Here is a 23275-nt window from a genome sequence, read left to right as displayed (position 1 = left end):
AAGTTCGCTAAAATATTAAGTAGGGCAGGTTGCCAAAATATTTTAAGTTATGCTAACTAACAATGTTGCTACTAATATCAATAAATTTGAAAGTTGTTCCAACATTACTGTTTCAGCCCCCCCAAAAACCTTTGTGTTTCCACAAACTGGAAAAAAATATATATACATATGAATTCCTCAATATCACACATCTTATTAGTATATCGAATGGATAATAGTGCCTTTGCGTGAAAGATCACAATGTCAAAATCTGAGCTCTCACGTTACGGCTCTGGTGCACAATTTTGCAGGATCTCTGTGTGAAAGAACCCGGTGCTATTGATATGGGGGGGGGTGAAAGGGCCCCACGTGTAAAAGGGACTTATTGTGAGTGAGTGGCTGACCGAAACAGGCCAGACTTAAAGACTTAAATTAGCTTAGCACTGATGGGATCAACTGTGTGAACTTACTCATCACGAGGAAAGCTTTCATTCTCAGGGCAAAACAAAAGAATTAGACTGTACTTTTTTTTTTTTTTTTACATTGTGGTAATTCTGGGTGTGGATGTCATCTGGTATTTGAAAATATCAGCAGACCACTTTATCTAATCTAATGTCTTTTGTCTCCAACTCTGTTTGCTTTTGTCTCGTATAACAAATTAGGTTAATGATAAGAGTGCGTGATGTCATTTATTGAGTGAAACATTAATACAGGATGATTTCAACTCGATCCTTGCACGTGCTATAGTAAATTTTGCTAGCCGAAGACGTAAATATTTTTTGGGTATTCTTTTGTAAAACGCTTAGTTAGCTGCCCTTTTCACCTACCAGTCTAATAATCTTATATAAGCACGGTGTTAGCACGTACGGCTATGTTAGAGTACATTTCATAATACACAATGACGAATAATGCCCACGGTAATGAATAAGGATTCATATGACTCAAATACTTTTTATGATTTCCTAAATGCACCTCCTATTTCTTGGTTTCTTCAATTTGCTCCACCTCGCTGGATTCATCCACCACCTTGCCGTTGACCATCGTCTGCGTCACTACTTTGACGATCTTCCTGGTACGAACATCGGGTTCTTCTGTATCCGCAAGCAAAGGACATCAAATTGAGTGAGGATGTTACGATAAGACATTACGACTTACTTTGGATGTTTTGAAGACTAAAAGTCTTTTTCTCAACCTGTTCATAAAATCAATCATACATTTAACATGACTCAATAATTAATGTTGAATAAAATGAATTTTGGTCATTTTGGTTATATTTAAGAAAAATCTGCATGCATGTAAATCAGTTTTGTAAGAAAAATTATTATTATTATTCGATCATAACTGACTTTTTTATTTTTAATTCACTTCATTTACTGTCACAGTGTTGCTATTTTATTTTATAGATGAATGAGTATACTCACTTTTTGGTGGTGGCACTTCCTTAAGGCTGGGAAGAAGAAAAAAAAACTTACTTAGAACATAAATAAAAAGAAAATAGCCACTTAAAAAAATAGAATGAAAATAAAAGCACAGCACTAAAAGCTTTTTATCAATAATACTTTTTGTAAATTCAATAAAGTACTTACCTTTCCTCTCCCTCCAGCAGGCGCCTATAGGTGGCGATCTCCATCTCCAGGTTCTGTTTGATGCGCAGGAGCTGCTCGTAGTCGGTCTTGGTGCGCTGCATGTCCAGGCGGAGCTGTGAGAGATCATCTTCCAGCTGGTTCAAGGTGACCTGGAGACGTTCCATCTCGCCGGCGTACTTCTGACTGGCTTCGCTCAGGTTGCCCTCCAGGGCTGCAACCTGAAGATGGAGATATGACATTGTTTTCATATTTTTTCATTTTTTGTCTTTGCCGTGCAGCCAATCACCTGCTTCTGCAAACTTTCCAGCTCCACTTCGAGTGTTTGAAGAAACCTCTGCCTGTCAACCAACTCGCTCTGGGCACCTCTCAGGGCCTCGTTGCTCTCCCTCACGTCGTTCTGCACCGTCTCCAGCTGAAAAGAACAATAATGACTCAATAACGAAAAGACACACCAAGCACATGAACGGACAAGCTCGCAGACCTTCTTCCGGTACCAGTTCTCGGCATGTTCTTTGTTTGTCTTGACGATGGTCTCATATTGGATCCTCAGTTCAGACAGGACGGCTCCCAGCTCGGGTCCCTGAGCCGAGTCTACCTCCACGTTAACCTCATCCCGGGCGATACGAGACTTCATCTGTTCCAGTTCCTGCGGAAGCAGAGATGTTGCTTTTTCGAATAAATTGACTGGATGAATAAAATTAAATTGTATTTTGTGCTAATACATGAGTCGCACATGTAGAAGAGGTTTAATGAGAACGTGAGAACATCTGTAGTACATTATTTAGATGTCGACCATCAATAGATGATGAAGGGCTTAGGTTACCGTTTGAACATAGAAAAAAAGTCGTCGATCCACATCTTATTCCCTAATAAATTGAATAACAAGTTATTTGCAAGGAAAAATGTTCCTTTTTGTAGTTGTATGTCGATAAGGAGAGTTTTGTGCTCGTAATACGTTTCCTGGCTATAATACATCTCACATAGGCTGAGTGGATAAAAGTGGCTGGCTTAGCGTAATAAGATCTACCAGCTCTTTGTGTCTGCTGTAACCAAAGGACCCCTCAAAAGACCACCAAATTAGGTCAGTCAAATACATACTACCTTCTTGCGATTTGAGTGGGAGCGAAAATGCCCACAAAAAAAAAATAATGTCTATATTTTTGCATTGACAATATGGTTCCAATACAGGGCAACTAATGTTTTTACATAAGGATGACTGAAATGGAAATGAAAAGGCGGAGCCTAAAATGATCAACAAGGCACATAGACTACCTCTTCGTGGTTCTTCTTGAGGAAATAAAGTTCCTCTTTTAGGCTGTCTAGGTCGCCCCTGAGGGAGGCGATGATCTGGTCGTGGTCGCTCTTTGCCTTCTTCAGGGCAACGCAGTCTCGCTCCACTGACTGACACATCACCAGTTCAGTCTCCCATCTAATAAAACAAAAGCATCCATACAGTCAGTCAGATGAAAACTTCAAGTTGTGTCCAGGAAGTCGATTTTTGTGTTATCATTAACTACTCACTTGATCCTAAAGTCATCAGCAGCCAGCCTGGCGTTATCAATCTCCAACATGAGACGAGCATTTTCCAAGGTCTTCTTCCTCACCTGATAAACATTAACAGTAGGTGAATGCGGTCTAACTAGACCAAATATTACATCATTTTTATTTCCCTCAGTAAGCAGTGTGAGACCCACTACATTTGTGGAATTACAACTTTTTTTTTTTTTTTTTATTAATCAAGGGGGGCGGTGCTGCTAAGCTATTGGAGTTTACCTCCTGCTCAACCGCATGAGCCTGGGCCATCATGGAGTCAAGGTCATGGCCTTTTGGAATGCGCTCAATCATCACTTGCTTGATCTTCATCTCCAGGTCAGCGTTGGAGTGTTCCAGGGTGTGCACCTGCGAGGACAAAAAAAGAGCTCATACCATCAAAGCGCATCCGTAATATCATATCCACGTCTGCCGCTTGGCCGCTGACCAAGAAAGCCAACACAAGTCTACCTTGTCCAGGTACTTGGCCAGACGATTGTTGAGACTCTGCATGGCCTCTTTTTCGTTGGCGTTGTTGCCGTGCAGCCCGTTCAGCTGCAAGCTCGCCGACCCGCTGAGATCATGGCTGATGGACGCCGATCGTGTCAGCTTGCCGCCGCTGGCGAACGGGACGGAAATCCGGATGCGGTTGGTGTCCATCAGGGAGCGGCTGGTGAAAGACGGCTGACGGTTTACGGAGTAACCCCGAAGTGACGTGCTTGAAGTCATGATGAGGCGCTGTGGGAAAATGATGCAGAGGACATTTGTCAGATGTTTCGAAAAAAAAATTAGTGGTGACTTCCACTGTATGTGGGATCCTTCCATCTGTGGTCCCTTCTCAAGGTTCCTCATTTCCCATGGTAGGGGTTTTTGAGTTTTTCCTTGCCCTTTTGGGAGCCTAAGATCAGGGGATGCTTTGAGAATTATTGTCAATTGATTGTCTATGTGAAGCCCTTTGAGACTGCTTGTGATTTAGGGCTATACAAATAAACTTGACTTGACTTGACTATGTTATGACATGATAAACTTTCAGGTTTAATCCTTTTGCTCTTTCTGGAAGCTTGACATTCTCTTTCCCTGGTGTCGCCTTACTTTCTGTACATTGGACAATTCAACGTATGGATGTAGGACAGTCGGCCTTTGTGTGTGTGTGTTTATAGAGGTTTGAGGTTTGTCCGTGTGCGCTGGCCCGGGTTCCTTTCTCATGAGAGTTCTAGAGATGGATTAGCCGTCAAGGGAAACTCTCTGTGTGTCTGTCACTTGATCCTGGCAACGCGATAGAGGAGCCATCAGGGGACAGACGGACTCCTTGTTCACATGAGAAAATGATGGGCTAAATATGATTCACCAAGAATTCCATAACAGAGATAAGCCAAGGCTTTGTTGGGAACAAAACACACTTTTGTTTTGATGTAACAGTTTTTTTTTTTTCAAGCCCTATGTAAGCAGTGACTGGAAAAACATGCAAGTTTTTTGTTTGTTGTTGTCACCTGATGCGCTAGATCATTTTCGAAAGTGAATGAATAGAAATAAAAGATGTTTGGAACTTACCGATATGTTCTCAAGATGGATTGGAAATGACAATCGGGCTGAAGGAGGGTAGCAGTGTGTTGCTGATGCTGCAAGGTGAGTTTATATTCAGGTGAGCAGGAAGTGGGCGTGGCCTGTACACAGCAAATGAAGGGGTTGCGCAATAGAAGGGATTTGCAATGCAATTAAGTTGATTCAATTGATTGTTCAAAAAATGTACATGTGAAATTGTATGAATGTATTTAACATACTAAAAATGATACCTTTGACATTGTTTTAGCAATGTTAGCATAGCAAAGTGTGCACTTACACACCCTCTCGTGTGTCACACCGCTATTGAATGTCTCACTATTGTGGACGCAGCCTCCGATCGTACTTCCCCTGGCATCGCTGTAACTTGAACATCCGTTTCAGTGAATTATTAAACCAGAAGGATGAGGAAACCATGCACACACTGCCATTTAAAAAAGTACGTCTTTATAACCGTGACTTAAGTGGTCTATGCAAATGAGTTTGGGTATTGAAGCAACGGAGCTCATTTGTTTGCCACAGAAGCTGATATTACAATTTCAATGAGATGCAAATATCCCACTTCCACCATTTGCAACATGACCCTAATCAACATTTTTTTGTGTGCCAAAGACAAAAACAGGTTATTGGCCTATGTAGTGATGAGATGATTTGTCTTAAAAGCGGCAGTAGGAAAAAAAAAAAAAGGCGCAAATAATGTAGTGATTAAATCTCTTATCATACTCGACATGGACCACTTCACTTCAGGTTATCACGCACATTTTTTTTCCCCTTTCCTTCTGTCGAGAGAGAAGAAATATGCAGGATAAAAACGAAGGAAATTTCATTTTGCAAATAGACTTCAATTACATGCTATCATATAAATATATTACATATTGAAAGTGAAATGTACAGTCATGATAATATGACAATAGGAAAAATGAGTCTATTCCATATCAGCAGTTATCTCTCCCTGCCAAAAGAGGGCAGCAACAAGCTACCTTGTCCATCTTTTTCTTACATTGTATTACGTTACATTATATTAGAATAATAAAGAAAATAAATAATAATAATAATAAAGAATAAGAATGCCAGTTTCCAAAGTAATTATAAATAAATACGCAGACATATACAAACTGCTAACTTATAATGTATGGGCAGTACTAAATGACCTTTATAGTAACAATTAAGTATATTTACTTTAAATACAAAATGAGTGTCTGTCCATCAAACTATCGCTCCAACTTTATCTTTCTATATCATCTACTGCAGTGATTCTATAATGTGGTATGCAGGCTCCCCCTGGTGGTATGCAAAAACAAATATTTCTTAAAAAGGCTTCAAATGTATTTACCGTTAACAATACATTTGCATTTAATTTTTACTTGTTTGATGATATAGCGGTGTATTGAAAAAAAAAGTTGAGGAACCATTGGTTTAAAGAATTTGTCTTGTTCTCTCTTTCGTTCTCCCGCCATTGATCGATCTCGCTATCAACGTACAAGAATGAGGTTAAACATGAATTAAATCCACCGTTATCCTTTAACTTTCACTTCCTGCTTTTTCTCCCCGACAGAGTTTTGGCTGTTAAACAAATAAACGGGTGATTAAACGAGCAGGATGCCAGGATACTCCCGGTGACCCCACTTGACTCCCTGTGACTCCTGTCACAAGTGATCATGTGATCCCATCGGCGGCGCATGCGACTTGACACCGAGGCCAAGCCGCCAACTATGACCATCAGGTCAGGTCCACGAAAAAAAAAAAAAAAAATAGAATATGCCAGACATGGAGCATGACTGAAGCCTCTCAATAGCGCCTCAAGTGATTACTTCCTGTTTTAGTTCAGGTGCTACCTTTCACTCTCTTGCTGTTTATTTATTTACTTATGATTTTGAAACACATTTTTCTCTTTTTCTTTACTTCATTCCAAGCATGTCAAGAACCACTTAAAAATATATATAAACAATAAAGGTACACACAACTATGTGCACTTCTGATATACAAAGATGCAATTCCTTTTTATTTTTATTTTGTGTGTGTTTGCACAAAAAAAAAGTATTTTAACCACAATTTGCTCATAATTACTTGTTACGGCATTTTATCTTGATTTCTAACAACGTGATCATTAGAATAATTCCATATTTACAGAGTGATTTTGAAGCCTCAGACTGATGGCTCTTGGGGCCCCAACGTCAGTTTGATGGTGTGCCCACCAGCTATTTTCTGATAAGATACAAATCAGTGGGCAAGAAAAAAAAAAAAAAAAAAAGCACATTAAACAACATTTGTTAACCACTTTGTGTAAAAGCATGCATTGGCCCCCACCATATCCTGAGTGGTGCTTTTGTGTGTCAGACAAACATCAGCGTGCATGTTTGTGTGTGAGTGCAGATGATGATTTCAGAAGGCTTGTGATATTTTAGATAAGCATCTATAAGCCGAGCTGCTGAGTGGATGGGAAGTTGAAAGGAAAAAGTGACGCATGTGTGTGTCTGTGTACCTTTTATTTAAGTGGAAAGTTGGCAGGGAGCCCAGTGTTGTCCTCTACATGGCCCGGGGGAAGTCCTCCTCCTCTTTGGTCCGACCCGAGTGTGGCCGTGCCTTGCTCAAGAGCACAACTTCGATCGACTTCCTCGATAAAAAAAAAAAAAATCAAATATAGTTACAATGATTTTATTTTGACTTATACAAACAATTACAACCATATAAGCAAATTTGTAACGATATATTTTGGCAAATGAAATGAAATAGACAAAAATGTGTTTATAAAAATTCCAATAGCATATTCAAATAGAATATACATTTTATAACTTTTGTTTTTTTGGGTTGGGGCTCAACAAGTAGCAAAGAAGCCACCCCATTGGTCTGCTTCAGTTGTCATGGCAACAAAGGCCGCACTCAGGTAAGGTGTACTATATACTGCAATGTTAACATCTGAGTTTATTTGAGCAATAATTGGCTGTTATTAGAAACCATGACATTTTTTTCCACTTATAAAGCAAAATAAAATGCCACATGTGAAAATGCTGAGACAAGATGCTCCTAATGGTTCCAAAAAAAACGCTTGACTGAGAGGCGGATCAGCTCGGCGAACAGCCCCAGTGCACGCGCAAGCGCCAACGCGGTCCAGTCAACAGAAAATGAACTCCAGTCTTTCCAAAATCCCCAAATAAATCTCCAGCTAGGATTGGAAAAGAAAAAAAAAGTGAAGAGACGTGGACATAGAAGACTTTAATGACACAGCTCTGTGATGCTGGGCTAATGTGATCATTAGATGTTTGTTAGGAGGAAGATGCTCGGCTTTCTTTCCTTTGGGGCCATTAAGAATTGGCAGCTCGCCCTTTTTTTGCCTTGTTGTCTAAACCGGGCCTTTTCATATTCATGTACCATGTGCTGCAGTTGCTAGTCCATGTGTTTTTGCGTGTGCGCATGTGTGTCTAATAATGTTAACAAAAAATAAAAATGTATTCATATTTTCAAAATTTTGGGCACCTTGTTAAATGTTTCAGATTTTATAATTTAATTTTAAATGATATATATTTTTAAATCTTACTTTTAGAAAAAAGTAGTTTGTAAGATATTATGTATGCAAAATAAATAAAGCTGAATTTTGGGGGAATTAATTCCACGGTTCTAGAGTTTTTTTTAAATTCAAAATCTAAAATCTTAATCTCTTGTAATTTACACAATTCTTGTCCGAATATAAATTTTTCTCCATTTTTTCTTCCTTTTTTTAAAATTACGAGATAATAGTAGTTCTAAAAATTAACAAACACAATTAACAAACAGTGAAGTAAGCTACAAAGTTAAAACAAAAAAAACAAAAAAATTGAAGAAAATGAAGTTCCCTGTGTCATAAATTTGATTAAAAAAATCCTGCCACACTTTTGGAGCCCAATTATTATTATTATTTTTACATTTAGCTATTTCTTGCCTGAAGTTGTCGATCAACATGGCCGCCGAGTGATGAATATGCACGAGGCGTCTTCCTCCTCCTCCTCCTCTTCGGCGGCGATGGCTGCGGAGGCCCGGTAATTGCCGGTCGTCAGGGGTGGCAGGAACCGTAATTTGCATCTCGGGGATCCTGCAATCAGCGTTCTATTCATTAGTGCGCCTGCCGCTTCATCTGCTGGCCACTCAGAGCTGCCAATCTCCCGGCGGCAGCCAAAGCATGTGTGAGGGGGGGAATAAAAAAAAACAGCAAATGGGGAAAAGTTTCAATTACAAGCCGTGGCCGCGCCGAGTGGTGTAACACGTCTCACACCCTATATTTAGACGGGTTTTTATGCAGGTGATTGACTGGTAGCGCTTTGTGGAAGGAGAATTGGATGAAGAAAGCTCAATGAAAGCGTATAATGGCATGAATGTTCAATCACCGAGCAGCCCAAATGGAGACTTTGTCTGCGGCCGCATGAAGTGGAGGCCTACGACCGGCGGGACAAGACAGACGATTGTCACTCAAAGCTATTGTCTCATTGAGATTACACCAGATTTGATTTGCGTCTTTTGTGTCACTCACTTTCATGGGCGGCTTGCTGGTTTAACTCTTGATATTGGGAATGCACTGTGAGGACGAGTTTGCCATTGTATAATCTAGTATTGTTTCATTTGTTTGTTTCTCAGGAAGCTTTTGTTTTTTTTGTCTACAGAGGTTTATGATTAATCTTTTTTTTTATGATGGTAAAATATTATGTTTTCACTTAACATGGTGTCACATCTATTGTATTTTCAATCAAATGTATTAGCGACATCAAGTTAGCGGCGAGCTAAAGTGTCAAGGTAATCTAGCTAGTTTAGCTTCACCGCGCGGACAGCTAGCTTGCCTGAACGTCGTAATCATGTATCTTGCTGCATCTTTGAGATTCAAATCTATTGCTATATTTCAGCTTCCATCAAAATGATCATCTTTGAATGTAATTTTGTTTTTTTTTGGTGACACTTGCTAATACACACTCAATAGACATGATATTTGGTACACCAGCACAAAGCGGGTGGGCCCAAAGCTACCATACTTTCCCCAAAAAATTTATATATATTTTTTTGCTATGAATGTAAACTTAGTCGCACTCGATTTTGATTGACATTGCCAGAGAGGTGTTGCATTACCAATGTGTCAATCATTGTTTTTCTATGAAAGTGTCAATCAAAGGGGTTATGCAAAATTCCTGGCCATGTTTTACCAACCCCACTCAGTCAATAAACATATTTTTGGTCATAAAAAGGAGAAGAATGAAAAAGAAATGCAGCTTGCACAGAATATGTTACACAAGGTCATAAACTGTTAACGCCAAACCAAATTTCATTCAGATCTAATCCAGATTACATATTTAGCAGATTAGCAAAGGAGGGGGGTTGCATTTAACACATTCAAACACTTATGTGTGTCAAATCTAATCAGATCAGGTTGGAATTTGTTTGCTTTTATAGGATCCTTTTTCTTGCTTTTTTTTTTTTTTACTCTGAGTGCCTGCCTTGTATTAAGAACTGTACCTAATATTGTGACCGCCGAGGTCTTGAACTGCAGGATTTCTGAAGCAATCGTGTAAAAGAACTTGTAATCAAAGCAACACACACACAATACTATTGCGCTAATAATAGCCTGGATTTATTAAATGCAGTGCAATTACGTTGATTAAAGGCAACACAATGCAATGTGTGTGCAGAGCATTGCCGGGCGGGTATTAGCCAAACAGCGTGATTTGTTTTATCAAGACATTGGGGGGAAGTTGAATAACGTTTTCTTTCTCTCGCATTGGAAAAAGGTGAAAGCCAGTCACCGATGACCATAATCACGTCTCAACTTGACCTTAAGATGAACCTGTCAATACCCGAAGCGGGGAAATGCCCCAATTTCCCATTTGACTTGACGCGCTTGATGTGAAATCACAGCTCATTTCTCCACGCATGAGCACATTTCCTCCTCTCACTCATGACAGGCTTTTTATTGCCTCCGCACGGCACCCTTTCCACCTCGCCGGGGCGAGTCGAGCGTCTGCCTCGGCAGAAACAACAACAACAAAAAAAACGGACTCTGACGGGCCTCTGTCGAATTATTAAGGACGGCGCTCTGATGATTCTGCAACCGGACTCCGACCAACCAGATGATTGCAATAACACTATTACGTTTGCCATCATGGTGTCAAAACACCTTTCGCTGTCAGCCTGTCTGACCAACTGTCAACCCCCCCCCCCCCCTCTTCCCACCCGACACTCTTTATCCGCTCGGTTGTAAAAAGACAAGAGAGAAGCGGTTGAAAGCGAGGTGAATTCCTGGGTGCACCTTGACACGCACCTGTCAGGGACTTTAATATGGCGTGTGTGCACGTGCAAAAGGGAGGGAGGGGTGAAGAGAGGGAGCGTGGAGCTCAGTGGGTGGCAAAGGAGAGCGATGGCTGCTTCTGACAGGAGCTATTTGGCTAATCCAAAACAACAGCTGTAAGGTAAGGAGGGAAGGGAAGGGAAGGGAGGGAGGGAGGGAGGGAGGGAGGGAGGGAGGGAGGGAGGGAGGGAGGGAGGGAGGGAGGGAGGGAGGGAGGGAGGGAGGGAGGGGTGGAGGCCATACAGAAGGTAACAATGAAACCAGCGAGCAAAAGCTCTTGGCATAAAAACAAAGTCGAAATGTGGGAGTTTATAGGATGGCTAAATTTGAGTTCCTCTCAGCTGCCTCAAGATTGTTCCAATTCCTCTTTTTCAATTTTTTTTTTCTTTTCTACAACCGGAGGTGGATATTCCACCATAGTTTCAGCAAAGCTCCTCAAATCCCAATGTAACAGGTGGATGAGAATGACTGACACTTTCTGATTGGTTGTTTTTCCTTGAGCGTGGTGGTTGTTTTAAAAAATATCAAACTAACGGCACGAGATGAGGCCTGATTTTTCCAGAGATCATTTTACAAAAAACACTACCGGTCTCTCCAATTTCACTCCCCCCCCCCCCCCATTCCTCCAATTGGCTCAATTTAGAATTTTCAACGCCATTTTTCTTTTTCTAACTGTATATTGCACAATGTATTTTGATTCTGACTCTTCTGCCCAATAAATAAAATAGCCTTGCTTGCAAAAAGCAACACACAGCGGGTGGAGTGATGTCACTTTGTTGGAGGGAGGCGTTATGGGAGGACAGGCGGCCTGTCGGGACGCCATTGAGCTGCACCCATTAGCGTCCAAGGGGCAGGTGAGAATGATTACGCACAGTACGCTCGTCACGCATGTACTGGCCTTCATTAAACATCTGGTTGAGTTTTGTCCAAGGGGGAAGCCGCGTTAGGGTGGTCCACTCTCTTCCAATGCATCTGTCCTGTTAACACGGGCCGAGCCGTCAACGTTCGAACGTCTTAACATCTCCGGTGGGTGCCGCAACACGACACCTGCTCGGCCCACCGCTGACTGCATCATTAAAACGATTACACCGTGAGTTTGTGAATGCAAGCAACATTTCAAACCAAGCACCCACAAACAGAATAAAAGAATTTTCACCGGTAGAAGCAGCACTTCATTCGCTACACCGTTAGCGCAGTTGATTGAATCTAACAAACTTCAATGCAGCTTTGCTTACCTATAGGCTTTGACATGATACATAGCAACACACACACATACCTTTAACCTTCCATATTAATCCACCAGATCTAACCTGGAGTCTTCTTTAGAGTCACTTTAGGAACTTTAAACATTGCTTTCATGTCTGATTGGCCCTGAGTTCTTTAGCGTGTGTGTATCATGCATCCGTGTGTGTGTGTGTGTGTGTGTGTGTGTGTGTGTGTGTGTGTGTGTGTGTGTGTGTGTGTGTGTGTGTGTGTGTGTGTGTGTGTGTGTGTGTGTGTGTGTGTGCCTAAGTAGCAACAGATGCTGCTTGTGACCTCAGAGGCTTCCTGGAAACTCAAATTTGTCAAAATGAAGCAGGAAAAAGAGAAGGAACGGCAGTTTAGGTAAATGTAACTCATACAGGACACACACACACACACAAGCACTGTACGCCATGCAAACCAAGCTTTTGGGGATCTGTTACATGACCTCACGAATAATCAGAAATTGTACACATGCAGCATCAAATAGATGATAAAATGTTACCGGCGAAGGTATGTTCCAACAAAAGTGATTAGCCCTTCAGTTATTATTTTAAAAAATATATCGTCACACTTTGAAATTTTTTTGAAATTTGCAAATGAACTGAATACAGATCTGGCAATGACACAAAACGTTGAAATGAGGCTAATATGTCAGATGAAGAGAATTTCTTAATTTTTAAAAAACATTTTTTTGATTGTTATGGTGATATATCGAAGTTGATGGAGGGATAAAAATGTAAAGGAAATCCTCCGTTAAAAATATCGCTTGCAGCTGAAATGTCATCTCAAGTCCTTTTTGATGAGGGACAATTTCCTGCTGATTTAATGACAGCATTTGAAAAGTTATAAAACAGACTGAAGACTTCACTCTGGGTTTTCCCTCGGTGGCCCCTATCTGGCGATAAGGCCGAAAATAAACCAGCGGCGGTCGATGGCGGCGCCTCGCTGGGGGAACGACTCGGCCCTCGCACGCATCATCCCTGCTTTTCTTTAACGGCGGAAAATAATCACGCTATCTGGGTGACGAGCCCAGCTCATGATATCACCTCTTGGGGAAAACAAGAGGAAACGCGTGCCAGTTGCTCTCATATGCGACCAATTATTTGACGGTGAAGTCGACTTGTAGGGGGGGGCGGGAGGGCGACATTTTCAACCATTAGCCCTTTAGCTCTGGGATCAGACTGAGGGTAATAGTGACTAAACACTGAATAAACACATTTGGCTAATAGGTCATTCCGAACCTGAAACGGTAAAGTTAGCTCCCATTGGATCTCGTGGACGCCATTATTGGCAATGTGTGCACAAGGGGCAAGCAAAAAGTCTTACTGTACCTATTTCTGCACAATTGCTGCATTTTTATTTTTGGATGATTTTTTTTTTCCAATTTCCTGCTGTGAAACTCAGAAAAAAAAGAAAAGTCTCTATTTTTGACACACAATTGCAATAGTTGAAGTGATTGTCAGTATTCACGCAAAAATGAATAATTCCCAGATAAAACAAGATTAGTTGTCATAATTGTTTTCATAAAAAGTGCAACAAATCTGCTCCAAATGTGACTAAGTAGAAAGCAAAAATATTCCAAAAATTCAATTTATAAACTTTTTTTTTTTAACTTTTATATATATCTACACTGTCGGCCATTACGCCTTTATTTATCTTCCAATGTCAAAAGTAAATGTGTAAATAAAACACACATCCAACTTATTTAAATCTGCACCAAGATTTTAACAGATTCTCCACTTGCCTCCTCTACCAGAAATTCAGTGGAAATTTGTGACTGGCTTCATTTTGGCATAAACTTGCTTTACTGAGACATTTAGTTGTAATTTACATAACCTGTGCATCTGTATTTTCCAACTACAACACTGATTATTTCTTGAGCTATGTAATACCAAGTAGTTTATGGCGCACAAGTTCTCTCTTTTTTTTTTTTAAAGCAAAAAAAAACGCAAGAAAAACGACAAAAACATGGGAAAAAAAATGCTGTTTTATGATTAGGGCTTTTCAGTTTTGGATGCAATATGATGTTTTTTCCTTTTCGATTATCCCTTAAGAAAAATATCTGCTGCTGTTCTGCGTTATGTTTGAATATAAGCAGATGATACTTTGTAACTGCATGGGAATCGTGTTTTGTGGAACCTTGGCTGAGCTCGGGCGTCTGCGAGACATGTAGCCGTGCTGCGTGGTGCTAAAAAGTCAAACACGCAGGTTATGTCGCTGCTCTCTCGCGGTTCTGTTTACTTTCCGCTAGCAGGGGCGATCTGGAAGTGTTTGGCCAGGGGGAGCCAGGCTCACTGGGAACTATCAAGCAATTCACATTTTAAACTATTTTGATATCGGGCCCTGTGGAGAGTTGCTCTTTCCTTGAGAACATGACTTGCCTTTGGGCTCTGGGGCCTGCTCGCACGGCCCGAGCAGTAAACACAGGCAGGGAAGTCTATTGCGTCGTGAATTGACGACGGCGAAAAGTAAGGGGGGGTTAACCTTCCTCAAAAATCTCACGATCGTGTGGAGGGTTATCCCTGTAAACGGGCTGCAGGGAGGAGATCAGTGTAGTGTAATACCTCACACTAAGGAAAAACATAGAGACTATAAATAGACTGGCAGTGCACGTGATTTCATTATACAGCAAAAAAAAAAAAAAAGAAGAAGTAGGTGTTAAGTGGATATTAAGTGTCGTAACTATTGAACAGTTTAGGCTACAAAATAACAAAAAAAATAATTTTCATTAAGTTAATACTAAAATATGACTACCACATTTATCAGTATAATATTGATGTCTACAAACACTCATATTTTACTGTTTATGTATATATTTGTTATTTATTTTATTTATTATATATATAAAAAAAAAAAATATATATATATATATATATATATATACATATATTTGATCATTATTTTTTTTTCAGCGTATAAATATTGGCATGGCAACAGGTTCTGGAATTTAAATGTTTTGCTGTTCTGAATTGAAATGTTTTATTTGTCACTCATTACACTCGCGGGATGCAACATAAGTTTCATCAACACGGGTCAGTAAGTGCACAGTCAAAATGTTCAATGATCAATACTGCTCATAGCATAGCAATAATTCATCTGCACGTTTCCGTGTGACTTTCTGTTCATTTCTGCTCCCTCCTATTTATTTTTTTGTCTGTGTTGTTTTCTCAGCATTGCAATGCATCACTTGACATTACCCAAGCAAGTTTGAGATGCAGCGCATCAGCTGAAAGCAATTTTGGTCCTGAGCTCAGCTGCCAGGCGGATAAGACTTTCCTTCTTTCGTTTACTTTGAAATGTTCCTTCCCCCCCCCCAACTTCCAAAATACACAAGGCAGCCAAATTGCTGACATGTGTGAGAGGTGGGGGCAGCGAGGCTCCTGCATTTTTTCATGCCCCCACTACGCAAAAGTCCACATTGTTTATTTAAAGAACGCTGAACACTTTAGCACTATTAAGCAACATGTCATATAGTAAACTAAAGGTTTCCTCTCAGGAAAAATTCCTGACAGTTTATTTTTCTTCAGCAAAAAGTTGGTTTTGACTCACAAGCTGCCTCCATGCACAAGTAAGCAACGGGCTTGTGAAGTGGACGACACTAAGGCACAACGTAAACGTGGAAACGTTGCGTTTATAGTCGGGGTGAGACAAGACGATCGAGAAACGTGAGTAAAACTGAAAAAAAAATTATATTCTCATAAAACGAACCACAAGAGTAATATTACTTTTTTTTTTTTAAATTGTTCGGCCTACAGAAACACTCAAAAGCAAAATTGTGTGTAGTGTAAATTTATTTTTTATTTTTTTTAACTGAAATTAACAAACTGATTTATTTCGTGCATCCGACAGATATTATTTAAAATCCTGCATAATATTTTTTAGGCAAATTTTGCAATCAAACAAATTACACCAGTACGGTCCCGGTTCGAATCCCAGCCAGTGCCTCAACATGAACCATTTCCAATCTCTAAGCCGAATAAAAAATGGGCTGGTTTGCAAATTCTAAAATTCCCGTCCACAGGTACTGCAATTTAATGTGCATATAAATAATACCAATGTGGGGGGAAACAAAACATGGTACGCTAATATTTTCGGAACTGGGTAATGACAGCCAGGAGTCAGCCTTATGTGCGTCATCCAAGGACGAGGAGGGGCACGGAGGGAAGGAAAGAAGACTTCCACGGGGCGGGAAACTCGCTCGAACCGATAGCCCGCCGGGCCCCACTGAGTCAGCCGAGGCTAGGGAGCAGCTAATATACCTTGACATGCCTAGGAAACCCAAAACTCGGCGAGCGCTCCGTCAGATAGGAGCCACCCAGAGGAGTGTGTAGCCTGAGCCGCCGTGTGTCCTCTCTAACTAGCACTGTTTACATGAGTCCGCGGCCGAGGAATGCTCAAGTATACCTTGAAGAAACCACAAGCACAACAGCATTAGCAGCACATCAGCTCCCCACCATGGGAACCAGTCAACTCTGCTCGGCTACCAACAATATTTGCAATATTTTGTCCCGTGTGTGTGTGTGTGTGTGTGTGTTTGGTCCATAGGATGGTATCCTTCGGTCAATATTAGCTTGGATGCTGTAATATTGTCAGCTGAGGCTTAATGGGAATTGAAAAGGGCAAAGTGACTCCTATGTGGATTTGAGTCAAGACTGATTTTTCAGAAAGTAGCTCCAGTGACATGATGGAAACGGACAGTTTGGAAACAAAAAAAAATGTAAGTTGTGTGCAAAGCTACGCTGCTGACTGCCAGCAGACTTTGTTTTTACAAAAAGACTGGGAAACCAACAGTTGACCCACTAAAATACTGAAACAGTCATTTCGATACTTATTTTTGTGTGGGAAATGTTTGTGTGGGGCACTTAAGTGAAACACAAGAGAGATGCAGCAAAATATGTTTTTTTTTTTAAAAACACTTTCATGAAAAAAAATAATTCAAACTTAACTACAAGATTATCAATATGAGACCTCAACGAGAACATGAGCAAAAATAAAATGAACTTTTCACTCCCAGCCCAAGTAAAATGAATTTTTGACATCTCGATCCATCAATGTAATAGAGAACTGAGGAATTAGCAAAACCCGCTTGGATTAATTCCTTTTGCATCCATCTGGTGATGTCACGAAACAATCTAGCTCTATCAAGAGAGGTCCTGTTTTATAGCTCAAGAGTATTGTTCACACTACCTCACACCAAAAAAACGATTCTGTATCAATTCCCTGACAAGAAGGCCAACGTGTATAAACAACCCCAAAAAAATGAAACGAAGGAAAGAATGACTAGAAGGTTGAACGTGCACACGCTGCAGCTGGGTAAGGTCTGTTTGGCCCCCGAGACCAACCAAACATTTCGATAAAGCAAAGGGGATGACAAGGTGAAGGTATATTGGCTCTGACTTACAGCGGGGAGAGGAGAAAAAGAAAAGGGGGGGGGGGGTTTGGATGTTGGCACGCAGGGAAAGTGAGTCTGCGGTAGACTCGTAAATAGCCGGAGGGACAGAAGGGATGGAGAAATGGAGCTATCAGCAGAGAAGCGATGAAGGTCTGGTCTCCAGCCAACGTAAACACACGCCCGCCCTCGAGGAGCTGCGGCAACATACGTGCACGAAACGACCTTGTCCCTACACGATATGTACAAACACACAAACATGTAAACACTTAAGGCTGCGCTTTTATATGCATCACACACACACACACACACACACACACACACACACACACACACACACACACACACACACACACACACACACACAGAAGGCAAGTTCCCAAACCGCAACATCTTGAGTGTTAAGCCGTGTGTCGTTTCATTTCATCACATACTTTACATTAGTCCACTTTGCTACGATACCACAGAATAAACACGTTACGCCCGGCACAAAAAAAATTATATTTTTACACATGTGAAATAAACACGTGGGTGAGTGAGTGAGCGGCGCCTTGGGAAAAAAAAAAAACGTTTCTAGGCCATCCTGACAGTAAGATTTTGTGTGACGCCTCCATTAACGCGTGACCGAGCGTAGCTGCCGCGCCACAAAACGATCGCCCTCCTGTTGCGTCTTGTTTTTGACCGGCCGACCAACCAACCAAACCGACGTGGGCTTGGTGTTTTCTTAAGCGAGGCATTCAAAAGGTGTTTAGCGAAACTGTAGCGGGAATAGAGCGTCTGCCAAGCATGTCTGCCTGGAATTCAAAACACGAGTCGCGGTCGTCACTCCGGGCGCCTTGGGAAATTCACTCGGATGCCCTTTGAGAGCGGGAGTGGCAGATTATGCGATATTTCAAAAACGCAGCTAGCTGTCATGATTGGGTAGAAAAAGTCGTATTCCCAAAACGCTAAATTGTCCACAAGTAAGAAAGGCAGGAAGGAGTGCCCATTTTCTAGGTTTGATCATGTGACATTCACAAACAGAGCTGTGATTGGTCCTTACCTGGGCAACTGTGATGTCATCAGTCAACAGTGGCAAAATGGCCGCCCCCTTGAGATGTAAAAAAAAAAAAATGGGTGGATTTTGCTGCCTAATTCATTTTAATTTATTCATCAGAATACATTGTTTAGACTAGTAGGGTCAAAAAGAACATATTATTGTAAAATAAATTTTATGGTTGACTACTTCTTTAATATTCATAGAACGCTAATCCCTAAAAGGAGCATGAAGCTACTTACCATTTGGTTGGAACATATGGTCAAACACGGATAGGCTTCTTGCTTTGATATACAACACTAATCCCTGCAAGTACAAAGAAAATCAGTTGAACAGGAAGAAAAGTGCCAAAAGTAGTGTGAACCCACCCCGTTAGACTTTTGACCTCACTTACCTCAAATTGGTCGGGATCAGGTATCAACGTCACACATCGCTTGTATACTTTTGATACAAAACAAACACACTCCCTGAAAGTCAAATGAGAAGTCGATCACTGCTCAAAATGTGAACGTGAAAGACAAAATAGATTACAAATAACCTGGGTTGGTTCTCTCCAACAATTTGTCCCATAGATGGTCAGTTGGACATTGCAGATGCATAAATGTGAAACATCTCCCAGGTAACACCATTTCTGAGCACGATAAAGAAACAGATTGGAAAAATGCAGAAATAAATATCATCTACATTTGAGCTATTCTCTTGTCTTTTCCACTAAAGTGGGGTGGGGGTCATGGCACTTGTGGCCAGTGGATGTTTTGCCACATAAAGCAACAACCTGCATGATGGTTCAAAGCCAAGTGCAAAGGACGGGGGGGGGGGGGGGGGCATGAAAGAAGCACTCCATAGATCACAAGGTGAAATGGCAAGGAGCGTAAACAGATAAAACACGCCTCCATTTTGGGGTCCATCTCAAGCGTACCCTCATTGGGGGCTCTTAACCAAAGATGACTCTCCATCCATTTGCGGAAAAAGTAAAACATCTGCCACCCTGCCATCCAAACAACACACGAGGAATAACGACAGGCGTGTTGGAGTATTTTAGCGTGTCCAGCTCCCAGGCGGGCTGTTGCTTTGTGAAAGCCCCGTATTGTATTTCTTTCCTGTGCCAGAGCACGTTTCCTGTGGCGCTGGCGTGTCAAACAACGATGACCCGCCGCTTCCTGAGAGTCGCATGGAGGCGAGGCCCTGCCACGAGCCCCGGGGGCCTCTTGGCCAGCCAGCGAACATCCCCACCTCTCCCTCCCTGTGCTTTCAAGTCATCCCCCACCTTGCTTCTACAGCATCTCCTCCCCCCCCCCTTTACCCCTTTCTGCTTCCCTCTATCCACACCTCCTTTCCTCTTTGGATTCAAGCTTCCCTCCTCCTCTTTCTCCGTCTGTGTTCAGGTCAAAAGAGGTTGTCAGACATTTCCCGTGCACGTCGTTGATCCAGACCACACCTTGGAGGGGGGGGGGGGGGGGGGGATTTCTTTTTCGCTCACATGCAAGTGTTAAGTCAAATGCCCCAAATTGAGGATAGGCATGATAACCAATTGAAGTGGTAGCAATCGTTAGAAATGATTTGCAAATTCAGCAGAGGTCAAGCGGCTTTGCATTCCTTTTAAGTTGTCGTTCGGGAATCTTTCGGCTCAATATTTACTAAGCAACGTGCTTTTGAGTGTTTATTTTTGATGATGTCAGGACTATCTTACTGCTGAGCCTTGAACAGTCTGTTTTTAAGAGACATTTCCAAGTAAACACCTGTAAGTCTTATGTGTTGAGCTGCCAATTGGAGCATTGCTATTGTTCCCTGTAGAAATCAAAAACACGGCAAGGTTAAAAACCCGACTGATGACTTACAAAAAGACCTCCCCTTGCAAATGAAACTTGGATAGAAGAGTCATAAATAAATAAATAAATAATCCTGTTTTGCTCACACATCTGTTCGTGGGGGTCAGCGAGGCTTTCGGTTGGCTTCTCTTCTGGTCTTATTTGGAGATCACGGCGTACTCGTTGGGCTCTACGCTGGGAGCTCGTGACACAGGCACACTTTCCGCGCATCTCCTAAGTGCTTCTTTTTACGCTCCATCCCGTCCGGGTCAGTGATCAGGAAGCGAGCTGGGAGAAAAGAAGGAAGCAGAAGCAGCTCTCTGCGGCTGCAGGTAGTCACCTTTTGTCTCGACCTTCAACCCGAACCTTCAATCAGGCTGACAGCACACGCTCGGACAAAGCGCAGATGTGCACGAGCGGTGACGCGCGACTGCCGCTTTGAGACAAAAAGACATGAAAAAATCTTCTTAATTTATTTCTTTATTATGTGACAACCAAGTTGACGTGTGACATTTACAGAAGTAGACAGGAAAGCTGTATGAATCACACAGCCTTTCTTTCGTCAAAATATATTTTATGAAGCCAGCAAAAGCTCTGTGCAAAAGCAACTTTTAGACTCAAACAACATCAAACTGCTGCTATGGGCACATTTCACCATTTTGGCTGCTTTCGGACAGAGCCAGTGAGCTCACCAGGTCCAAAAAAACAACCTGCTGCCGTATTTGGAAGGCTCGAGTTTACCCTCGATGGTCGGGTTAGGCTCGGGGCGTGGACGAGAGTGATAGGGGTTCTCGGGCAAGGGTCTCGAGGTTGAAACTTTGGTCACCTAGAAAATAAAGCAGGCACATCGTCACCTGATTTAAAGTACCAGAATACTTATCTTTTTTAATAAATGGTTAAAAACATGGAATGCATTTGAACTGTTTCATACTTTCTACTGTGCTTTTATTTAATATTTGTGTTTGATAATAATCACCTTAGTTGAAATATACCTGAGCCTTTCTTAGCAATCAAAGCAGTTGGAGTTTTTAAAAACAGCTACTCGAGTTGGCATGATGGCAAATGAAAAGTGTTTTTTTTTTCACTACCTTGACAATTTGTTTTTGTTTTTTTTCTTGTCAAGTTGCTGAACAACTGCTGAAGGCAAAGTAGGAGCGTCGCGGTGATCACAAGTTAGCTGCCATTTTCCACCTCAAGTCTCGAGAGTTGCGAACAATAGCTTTGACTGACAAGGGAAAGTTGGAGTGGAGCGAGGACAAAAAGCCTGATTTGTGAAATGTACAGTTAGGTAGATGCAATCAGAGGCTCCTCTAATCAACACGAAGAACGGCAGCCATCAAAACGGGAGTGGCGGCTAACGAGGCTCACCTTCGACAGATCTCCCAGCTCGGGTCTCTCCCAGCCCAGTTTGTCAAGGACGCAGTTGTCGAAGGATTCCTGTTGCTTGCGGCAATAACGTAGTTCGGCCAAATTGGAATAGTCTAGACAGGTCCAGTACTCGGTGAACGACTCTGCGCAATTCCCCTTGATTTGCCTGACGGGCACAATTGAGCAACGTTAAAAATAGGACAACTCTCGTAAAGCTTTTTAAATTTAAATCTGCAAGGTGGCCAGATTTGAATCCAAAATGTAAGACTTGAATTTAGTAGTATGGTCATGTTGTACCTGAAGAAGTTAAGGGCACACTCGTTGACTTTCCTCCCTTCTTCGAGACACTTGCGAGGGTCTTTCTCCTCCCAGCGGCAGAGCATGAACTCCTTGTTGGGTTTGTCACATTGCGAGCCATAGTGGTGAGCGGCCGCCTTCAGCACCGCAGATGACACATTGATCTGGACGTACAGAAATGAATGACAATCAACAAACGCATTTACAGATCCAGCATATTGGCGAACAACTATTCACAGTACGCTCATTTAATAATGCAATTAATCTAACGTGTATATTTCAGAACGTTGGAGGAGACTATTGTTAGACATATGTAAATCAGCTAACCATATTATGTTTATTTTACAATAACCATTGCAATATTATTGGAATATTATCTGGGTTGAAGCTTTAAGTACAGTAAACGAGGTCCGCGGAGCTAAAGCTTAACATTCAAGGTACAAACGGGTCATGTAAGGTTGTTGTGATTGACAGAAATTAGAAACATAAAATAAAGATATTGCAAGTTAGAGACAATTCAAATTAACTTCTTACAGTTGTGCTGTTTACGTGAAACTTGGAAGCTCACATGCCAGTCGCAATGGCGTAATAACAAAGGGGGGGGGCCCTGTCTATTTTTTTTAATAATTTTGTTAATAAGATGAGTTTCTTGCAGTACGTATATTTTAATGAACAAGCGACAGATATTAGCGGGAGAGCTAACACGCTAGCTTAAATGAGGGAACATTTCGATTCAAACGACTGCTTACCTCGTCCACCTTCAGCTCCTGCAAACTGGGGATTTCCACCGGCATGGCTGCATGCGTGTGTAACAAAACACACGCGGAGAAACAAACGAGTCGGACAAAACTTTGAAGGTCTCCTCGTCTTGCTCAGGACGGGCGACGAGGCCGCCGAGAAGGTCAGTTTTTGCTTCTGTCAACTTGGCGCGTGTGGATGACGTAGACGACTAGCGACGTGGACTCCACAACACGCATGCGCACAAGGATACAGTTTAAAAATGTTTTTATAAGTATGTTTTTTTTTTTAATCTAACTTGGGATTTTTTATGTATTTTATTCGTTAGAATGTTTCAGTAATACTAATTTCAATTTCAGTGAGAGAAAAATATCACCACCCCAGACAACATGTTACCATGGTAACGGTACACTCAGATAATGTCACTCTTTAAAACTA

At 41.6% G+C, this 23275-nt stretch overlaps 2 protein-coding genes and 1 long non-coding RNA gene across 4 annotated transcripts; all 3 read right to left on the bottom strand.

The window, feature by feature from the left end:
- Positions 1 to 663: 663 nt before the first annotated feature.
- LOC147048048 (keratin, type I cytoskeletal 18) lies at positions 664 to 8590 on the bottom strand. Of its 2 annotated transcripts, XM_085926301.1 has the most exons (13): positions 8555 to 8590; positions 7138 to 7265; positions 6784 to 6860; positions 4647 to 4759; positions 3567 to 3833; positions 3339 to 3464; positions 3087 to 3169; positions 2838 to 2994; positions 2047 to 2211; positions 1852 to 1977; positions 1566 to 1783; positions 1401 to 1426; positions 664 to 1070 (listed from the first exon to the last, which is right to left on the bottom strand). In XM_085926301.1, exons 5-13 carry the CDS (start codon positions 3822 to 3824, stop codon positions 955 to 957), a joined length of 1275 nt encoding a protein of 424 aa, XP_085782427.1. In that variant the 5' UTR covers positions 3825 to 3833; positions 4647 to 4759; positions 6784 to 6860; positions 7138 to 7265; positions 8555 to 8590; the 3' UTR covers positions 664 to 954. The 2 variants fall into 2 exon arrangements, with proteins under 2 accessions (XP_085782427.1, XP_085782426.1); XM_085926300.1 differs by lacking the exon at positions 6784 to 6860.
- A 7-nt stretch (positions 8591 to 8597) lies between these two features.
- On the bottom strand, positions 8598 to 20841 carry LOC147048047 (uncharacterized). Its single transcript, XR_015067762.1, has 6 exons — positions 20542 to 20841; positions 19165 to 19257; positions 19021 to 19093; positions 18869 to 18932; positions 18633 to 18680; positions 8598 to 8721 (listed from the first exon to the last, which is right to left on the bottom strand). It is a non-coding gene; the product is annotated as an uncharacterized LOC147048047 (long non-coding RNA).
- A 57-nt stretch (positions 20842 to 20898) lies between these two features.
- Positions 20899 to 23046, bottom strand: ndufa8 (NADH:ubiquinone oxidoreductase subunit A8). Its single transcript, XM_085926256.1, has 4 exons — positions 22849 to 23046; positions 22100 to 22263; positions 21803 to 21968; positions 20899 to 21260 (listed from the first exon to the last, which is right to left on the bottom strand). Exons 1-4 carry the CDS (start codon positions 22891 to 22893, stop codon positions 21123 to 21125), a joined length of 513 nt encoding a protein of 170 aa, XP_085782382.1. The 5' UTR covers positions 22894 to 23046; the 3' UTR covers positions 20899 to 21122.
- Positions 23047 to 23275: the final 229 nt, after the last annotated feature.

This window comes from Syngnathus leptorhynchus, chromosome 12 (genome assembly GCF_054491065.1).
Source record: "Syngnathus leptorhynchus isolate UIUO chromosome 12, UIUO_Slep, whole genome shotgun sequence".
Taxonomy (NCBI): domain Eukaryota; kingdom Metazoa; phylum Chordata; class Actinopteri; order Syngnathiformes; family Syngnathidae; genus Syngnathus; species Syngnathus leptorhynchus.
Note: the sequence above shows the minus strand (reverse complement) of the source record. Positions and strands in the feature narration are given on the sequence as shown.

What these genes read in the sequence shown, in the direction of transcription:
- ndufa8 (XM_085926256.1), bottom strand. Translation starts at nt 22,893, where the DNA reads ATGCCGGTGGAAATCCCCAGTTTGCAGGAGCTGAAGGTGGACGAG. An exon ending in TGTGCCCTTAACTTCTTCAG is followed by an intron (nt 21,969 to 22,099) that starts GTACAACATGAC and finishes TGTGCCCGTCAG; the next exon opens with GCAAATCAAGGGGAATTGCG. An exon ending in AGCTGGGAGATCTGTCGAAG is followed by an intron (nt 21,261 to 21,802) that starts GTGAGCCTCGTT and finishes TTTATTTTCTAG; the next exon opens with GTGACCAAAGTTTCAACCTC.
- LOC147048048 (XM_085926301.1), bottom strand. Translation starts at nt 3,824, where the DNA reads ATGACTTCAAGCACGTCACTTCGGGGTTACTCCGTAAACCGTCAGCCG. An exon ending in GCTGATGACTTTAGGATCAA is followed by an intron (nt 2,995 to 3,086) that starts GTGAGTAGTTAA and finishes TTGTTTTATTAG; the next exon opens with ATGGGAGACTGAACTGGTGA. An exon ending in AGAACTGGTACCGGAAGAAG is followed by an intron (nt 1,978 to 2,046) that starts GTCTGCGAGCTT and finishes TGTTCTTTTCAG; the next exon opens with CTGGAGACGGTGCAGAACGA.